Source organism: Desmodus rotundus, chromosome 2 (genome assembly GCF_022682495.2).
Source record: "Desmodus rotundus isolate HL8 chromosome 2, HLdesRot8A.1, whole genome shotgun sequence".
NCBI classification, from domain to species: domain Eukaryota; kingdom Metazoa; phylum Chordata; class Mammalia; order Chiroptera; family Phyllostomidae; genus Desmodus; species Desmodus rotundus.
This window is the reverse complement of record NC_071388.1, coordinates 123558397-123566506: the sequence shown is the minus strand read 5'-3', so window position 1 is coordinate 123566506 and position 8110 is coordinate 123558397. Positions and strand designations below refer to the sequence as shown.

The following is an 8110-nucleotide window of genomic DNA, read 5'->3' as shown; positions in this document are numbered from 1 at the left end:
GCTCCGTTTTCTTTTCCCTTTCCCCTAATTCCTACTATTCTTCAGCCCTCAGCTTTTAAACCCCGTATTGTCAGACAAACTTTCCCTACCTTCTACCTCCCTGCCATTCTCCCAGCCCACTTGACACCTCCATTTCTCATAGCCCCTTGCTCTCTGCTTTTATTCTTAACACAGTTTGTATGTTTCCCCACCAAAGTGTACACCCTAGGAAAGAAGAGACCTTACCATTCTGTGCCTATTGAATATTCAGAGTCCGCATAGTCTCCTCATCCATGATAGAGTAGGTGAAGAATATTTTTTTAATCGAATGAATGAAAAGCCTACATTCCATCCCCCAGGCCAGTCTAATACCACACAATGTGATCTTCTGCAGTGAAGACATCCTTTTTCAGGACAGATATTTTTATATAGCCTCACGTAAGCAAGGCTTATCAGAAGATACGCCTGGTGGAGAGGAAAGCTATTAAACTTCTACAATAGTTTCCCCAGGTGGAGTTCCAGACCTTCGCGGGGGCCCACTCCAAATCACCTCATCAGAAAACTCCGGGGGTGTGCCCCAGCAATCTATGTTTGAACAGGTCTTCCAGATAATTCTGATAAACACACTTAAGTATGAAAACCATCCTCGTAGGCTTTCCAGTTTTTAACCTTTTTTAAAAAATAAATTTTCGGTACTTAATCCTTGGTATAATCCCGCTAATAGAATAGTATAATCTTAAACTACTCCACAGGAAAATCTCTGTCATCATCCAAGAGCTTTGAATAAAGGCCTATTTTTGTATATTATGTATAATATGCGGACGTTCCCCAGAGGCCTGCTCTGTGGAGGGCCTACACATCTAAACAGGTTGGAACAACTGAAATGTGCAATGCGTAACCAATGCACAAGTGTAGCTGCATAAAACCTGGGCACAAAGGCGTAAGAGCCGCAGTCCAAACCTTTTGTTCATCCGTCCCTGGACTGCTCACCCCCGGTCTGCTATCGCTCTTTACCACCCAGAAAAGCAGCCACTAAAGTTGTAAGAATGGTTGTGTGCCGGTGACAACGTTTTCAACTAGGCCGTCTTCCCCGGGGCACTGGAGAAGATATTCGTGGCTGCGGGACACCGTTCCATCCCTTCCTCAGGTAACTGAAACTGAAAGCCCTTTTCAGCTTCAGAGTTGAAGGCTCGGGCTGCGTTCTCCGCCCCTACGCTCTAGGAAAACCCGAAGAGGATTTCATTAACGCAGGGATGGGATCGGCCACCGGCGACAGCACCTCATTGCGCATGCCCTCTCGCCCCTCCCGCTCTGAGCCGGAAGGGGGAGCGCTTGCTGCCTGGGCCTGGCTTGGCCAGGGCGTCGGCACCGGCGGCCATCTTGGCTTCCCCCCCGAAAGGCGGCGCGAGGGGAAGAAGTTGTAGGGTGGGGGCAGGAGTGAGGAGGAGGGGAGGAGAGGGTGGAGGCCGCGGCGGGGCAGGGCGGGGACTGCCTGCCCGCCTGGGTTGCGGAAGTGGTAGCCGCTGACCCAGCTTGCTTCTTTCTCGCTACTGCTTCAGCTTCCCGGCTTCCCCACAGACGCAGAGGACGGCCTGGCTGCGGATGGTCAGATAGCTCCTATCTCCCGCCGCCAAACCACGACCACAACCAGTACGGAGCAGACGGCGGCAGCGGCAGCAGCAGGCGAGGAGGAAGATGGCGGGACGGCTGCCGGCCTGTGTGGTGGACTGTGGCACCGGGTAAGGGGGCTTGTGGGCGGGTATGGGGAAACTGAGGCTGGGGTAGGAAAATGGCGGGGGAGGAAGTCCGGGGATGAATGGTAAGGCCAGGTGCCCTAGCCGGGGTGTCAGTCCTAGCCCCGCCGGGTTACGAGGGGTGGGGCCCAAGAAACAGGGCCTCCCTCGTTCCCTGGTTTCACCCTCTGGGACTTGGGCGGGTGCGCGGGGGCCGAGAACCGCCCCGCTCCCCGAAAGGATTTGTCCGCGGTACCCCTCCAGGCCCTTCCCCCACCGCGGTGGGCAGCGCTGTCTTAGGAGCTGCGTGCGGTACGGTCGCCACCCCGGGGTGCGCGGACGCGGTGGGGTGGTCACTGAGCCGGGCACCCGGCTGCGCTTTCTCTTTGTGCCCCTTCCTGCCCGTGGGTTTGGGGACTTAGGGGATCGAGCGCGGGGACTGGCTTGACAGACGAGAGAGAAAGGAGAAGCGCTCCTGGTAGGTTTTGCAAGATTGCTGTGACAACACTGCCCAGGGTGTGGGCGGGAGAATGGGAAGAATCAGACTCTGAAAATGGGAACCTAATTCGGGGCTTTCATTTAGCTACCCACGTCCTCTTCCTTTTTAACTCCTGGTGTTTTCCATCTTACACTGCGTTTTAACCGGTGAACCAAGTCACATTTTAATTTGAGAAAGATGTCATGTGTTACTTCTCTTGCCTTAAAAAAGTCCCCCAATGAGCAAGCGCGCTGCAACTTCCTTAGTTTTGTCAAAGCCGCTTCCTGCTTTCAGTCTTTTATACCCTTATAAGGTAGTTTTTCGTTTCCAACCTGAACTCTTCTTATTAGAACTTTCAAAATTAAGCTGATTTGAAATAGACTGAGTTGCTGGTGCTAGGTATCGATTTATGTAAAGTTAAAAAACACATTTGTGTTCTACGGGATAGGAGGAAAGGAAGCACCCAGGAAAATAATTTTAAGTTGTGTACGTTCATTCACGTTCAGTGACGGTATCTTAAAGCGAGAAGGAAGGTACAGACTTATAAGGCGATGTGCTTGTTTTGCTAGGAGTTGTTTATAATCTGTAGTGCATTTTACTAAAGTATGGAATGGTGTTAAAGTGGTTTTTCCTTTTGTAAGGCGTTTTAATACCACACTTTAGAGTTACATAGAAAATACTGTCTGTATTTTGAAATGTAGAATGACTGCTTGATGTTACAATATTGGAAGTGTTTTCTTTTTGTGGATGTGTACTGTGCTGATTTATTATTACATCTGTTAATTTTCCAAATACTCCAGTTTTGGGGGAGAGGGGTTGGGGCAGGTGGATAGCCAGCCTTAATCTCCCCCCACCCTTATTATTGGGCAAACTATTAAAGGATGCTCCCCTATTTGCCCTCTGTAAAATTTCTCTAACTTCATGTTAGTTAGACTGTTTCTAAAATCCCAGCTATGCATAGGGAAACAACAGATCTATTAAAGTTTTCCCTTGGGAAAAATTAGCCTAGTTTAACTTTGGAACCTCTATGTATGTTTTTTTGTTGGACAGCTCATTAAAGTAATTTTTTTCTTAATCCAGTCTCACTTCCTTGAACCAGTATTTTTTCCTCTCCATTCTTAGTCAAACTGGTGAATATTTTTATATTTGGGGTTAGTTTTAAAATTAGATTTGGCTTTACTGAGAAGGAATTTTCAAGTCTGTTTTGTTAAAGTGAAAAATACTGCTATGTAATTATATTTTATGCTTTAGAAATTATTAGGTTGTCCCTAAAATTAGTGTAGGTAATCGTTACCCTAATAAATAACATTTTAAGTAGGATGTTATTTTTTTTTCCCTCTTGAAATACAGTTTTTGGTTATTTTTAAATTAGTATACAGGTATTTCATTGAGGTTAACTGTCCTTAAGTGACCTTTCTGATAGGGCAACCTTGAATTTAAAACATCTGTGACCTGGAGGTGTGGGGAGAGGGGTTCAATCTATATTTAGGTTATTTTTTCTAATATTTCAGTTATTAACACATTATTACATTTCCCATAATTGTATTAGTTTTCCCTCACAATGAGAGGTTGTTAACTGCACACTTAACTATGATTTGAATGGAACTAATTAGGATTCTCCATTGCCCATCACTTTCTTTTACCATCTGTCCTAATCTGAACTTCCATCTCTAGAGATCCATTTATTTTGGTTTTTCAGCTGCCATTACAACTCCATATTAATACAACTCCTTATTAGCATGTAGAGGATAGACAGCTCATTGAGACTGGACCTGGGATAAGCGTCTCTGAGTAAGGCCTTAATAGAATTGAGTTTTATGTTCCCGAATACTGTAGTTTCCAGATGGAAATTGTGCACCTGTAATTTCTGTGTTCCTTGTGCTTTAGAGAATGCATTCATATCTTAGGTCTCTAATTGCAGTTACTCACTTAATGTAAGTGAAAAATAAAAACCTTAATCAGGTTGCTCATTCCATTTCATTATATGTTAGGGAAAGGTAACTGAAAAAAGTGGCCATCTGTGAAACTTGATGATGGTCTTAGATAAGAAAAGCTGTAAGAGTTTAGGAAACATGAAGCTTAATTCCAGAATTTAAAGATCCTTCGGCAGAGATCTTTTATCTCAATATGAGTTGAAGAATCATCTAAGCTCAGATCATAAAAGAAAATAACTACTTTTGAAAGAATTTAGAAAGAAATATTCTTTCATATTGATACTGTAGCCACACATTTTTTTGGTTGGTATTAGAATAGTACTGTAGAATAAAATATCGCCACAAAAATTTTTATTGATAGAGCTGGTTGCTTAAGAACTAAATTAGAGAACTCAAACCTAATACCAGTGGTGAGGAAAACATTTTGTTTTTTAAGGTACTTTTAAACACATTATAACACTTAAAATTATCCTGTTGGATATTTTTTGCACGTTTTCACTCAAATTTCTTTAACATTCAAGCCAAGTAAAGGAGCTGCTTATGTACTTTTATTATGTTGTGGCTTGGTTACAGAGCTTTGCTTTTAAAATTTCTTTTTCCTCTTTATGACTTTCTTTTTTCCCCTGATGTATACTGCTTTGGTAAACAATTTCCATTGACTATGATAGCAGAGGCTAATATAAACTTACTGTAAATAGAGCTCTTGGATATATTCAGATCTAGAATGAATTAAGGAATTTCCCTAATTGACTTAAACTTCTGAGCAATCTTAAAATTAAAATGTAAACAAATATTTTGTTGGAGTCGGTGGATGAGGAGCTTATTTTATTTATCCTTGTAGTCACATTCTAGCAATGAGGATAGATGGGATGATTTTGAAAGCAGAGGGGAAGGACTGAGTGCATGGGGGAAAACATAAGAAAGTTCATGTTTCTTACATAAATTCTGTATATAATATTTTATAATGCTATTTATTTCTCCAGCCATTTCCAAGGGAAGAAACATTCACAATATCTTGTTACCCCAAAAAAGTTATTAAAATTTTTATTTCTTCACTGGTCGTGTATTGTATGCTGTTTGAAGTAAGTGTAACAGACACGTTCCTTTTGAGAAGTTAGAGTCTTTAGATTTTCCTAAAATCTCTTTCTCCTTTCTTTTTCTATTTGTGTTGAAACATTGATTTTGGATTGGGTATATACTGCATCTAATGAACTTTTCAGCGTTATTGTAAAATATAGTTCAGAAATTTTATTTTTAAGCAAAGAAGGGAAGCTTTTTGTTTACCTTATCTTAGTTAATCTTGTGACAGCTATTTTTTTAACCTCATTTTACAAGTGAGAAAACTGGATTAGAAAATTGAAATTCTAAATGTCATGTTAGCAGCTGGTGAGGGTTGCTATTTTTACTTCAGTTATTCTGTACTTAAGTCCTATGTTTTCTCTATTGCACTATGGGGATTCAGCCCCTTTTCATAACTGTGTACTTTATTTTTATTAGTAATTATTTATTTTTGTTTAATTTTTAAAAACCCTAGCATTATGCATTTGTTTTTATTAATTAGAGAAACATTACTGTGCGTTCCTCCTAAACGCACAGTAAATCTTTTTGACTTAGGATTTTTTTTTCTTGGATATGTGGATTCCTGGCCTTATTTCCTTGTAACTTAAATTTATTCTCCAGAAAAAGTTTACTCTCTTATAAAATAGAGGAGAGAGAGAGAAACAGAAAAAGGTTTTATCAGGTAATAACAGCTAATATTTATCCAGAATTATGTGTCTATTCTTAGCAGCAGGCCAGGCACTCTTGGAAATATAATGAAAATGCATAATACCGTCTGCTTTCAAGAATCTTAATGAGACAAGAGCTAAAAGTCATTTTTAAACAATTAGAGGATGGTGGAAGACTACATTTAATCAAATGTTAGGATATTTTTCTGACAGTAATAGCTATTCTGTAGGTTGTAAGGGAAGAATGAGACCATTGCCATGAAGAGTCAAGGAACGTTTAGTGAACATAGGATATGAACTCTCCCTTTACGGATTTGGAAGGATGCAGGAGAAGGTAAAGCATATATAGGAGAAAGGGGAGAGTAACTGGTTCTTGTCTGTAGCTACCTTAGCATGTGTTGCACCACCTCCTTACCTTATGAATTGAGGACTACTTAATAACATAATGCAGACTAGATTATGTAATGTGAAAAGGTACTAACATTTATTGAGTACTTACTGTGTACCCAGGTGTTTCTTATATGTCAGCAAAACTTTGATTCAAAATAATTTTACTCGATAAATAATAAAAATTTCCTCAGAGAGGAGTGAAATTTTGAAAATAGGGGTTTCAGAATATTTTTAGGGTGGAATACAGTAGGATCAGATGTAAAAGAGTAAAAGAGGTATTGGAATGCAGTTATGAAACTTGACTCAAAGTAGGAACTTAGATATTTGTTGAATGAATGAGCAAGAATTAGGGGTCTGGTTTAAAAAACTGCTTCAGAAATATCCATACCCAGTGACTTGGGATTTCAAGGATTGGGCCTTGGAATATTCATTTAAATAGGCTTCCTAGATATTTTTAAGAAGCCCTCTAAGCACTAGCTTTGCAGAGATGGCTGAAATATAGGGTATTGACAGTGGGAATGGAGCAGAAGAGAGAATTTGGGAAAGGTTGCTACTTTTGTGTAGTTTGTACCTTTCTTATGGCATTGTTTTGGATTGATTATTTATGGTCAGCAAGGTCTTTGTAGTCGTAGTTGTTTTTCAGTTCAAGCTCTACCATTTAGGATGACCTGAAGCTGTACCCTTTGAATTCGCAGGTCTTATTTTTTCTGTCTGTTATTTGGACATCATAGTACTTTCTATCTGTTATTTGGACGTCATAGTATCTAACCTTTATTTTTGAGATAATGAAAGTGTCTCAGCATAGTGATTGGCACATAGTAAGAGCCCAATACATCATAATTATTTTAATTATCAGTTCCCTTTTATTATTGAATTGAAGATTGTAAGGAAAGGAACACAGTGTCATGCTTGTTTTGTCTCCTGCAGTGCTTTGCCTACTTCATTTCTTTGCACAGTGGAGGTGTATAACTAAGACTTGGCAGTTGATTCTAGTGGATTGTAAATAGGTACCAGTGAGTATTTCATGATTGTGAATTTGAGTGGGACAATAAGGGAGTTGATTTCAGGAAGCTGAGTAAAATTGAAATACATTATAGATTTTGGAATCATGATCCATAATTGGAAATATTCTAGAGGAAGTTAAAAATACAGGAACTTCAGGAATGAGGGAGGGAATTTGGCAAGTATCCCTGTAATTTATACATTGAAGCTAGTAAAATGACAATTTAAAGAGAAAACAAAAGGTTGAATGTTAATGTTCCTTCTTACAAAAAAAATCTTGAATATGTGATAATAGCTTCCTGAATATCACAGTGAGAAGCATGATTGAGCACATGCGGCTTGAAGGGGTGAGAGATCAGCCATGCTGACAGCCAGTCTCTTACCTCATCCTATTTCTTTCTGCTTAGGAGGAGAATTTTCTCAAAATAGGTCTAAATTTTTCTCCACACAGTGTTCCTCCTTGACTTCCACTCCTCCAATATGTGGAAACTGATAAATGCTTGGACTAGGGCAGAAGTGTGGAATGGTTAAAATGTAGCTCTAAGCAATACAGTTTTTGAAACAAAATTTCCTTTGTAAAAAGGCATTTGAATATTCCCCAATAATTCTATTGGAACTTGTCACCTTTTTCATAACACTACTGATCTGTTATAGCCACTGATACAAAGAGGCAAGAGTAGAGCAGTTAAGTAATAATATTACATTAATGTGCTTTATAGCTTACCAATCACGTATACATACATGCAATATTTAGTAACAGAGCAAGGTAAGGTCATGTTAGTGGATTAATGTTTTAAGTTTGGTTCTTCATAATAGGATAATGTGCTATTTGTTTTATATCTTTGTGTGGGCCTTTATATTATAAAA

At 39.8% G+C, this 8110-nt stretch overlaps 1 protein-coding gene across 1 annotated transcript in view; it reads left to right on the top strand.

The window, feature by feature from the left end:
- Positions 1-1361: 1361 nt before the first annotated feature.
- The window catches only part of ACTR3 (actin related protein 3), a 60926-nt gene continuing 54177 nt past the window's right edge, over positions 1362-8110 (top strand). The window contains exon 1 of the mRNA XM_024569615.3: positions 1362-1718. Coding sequence (XP_024425383.1) covers positions 1675-1718 — 44 coding nt within the window. The 5' untranslated portion in view covers positions 1362-1674. The remainder of the gene's footprint in view (positions 1719-8110) is intronic.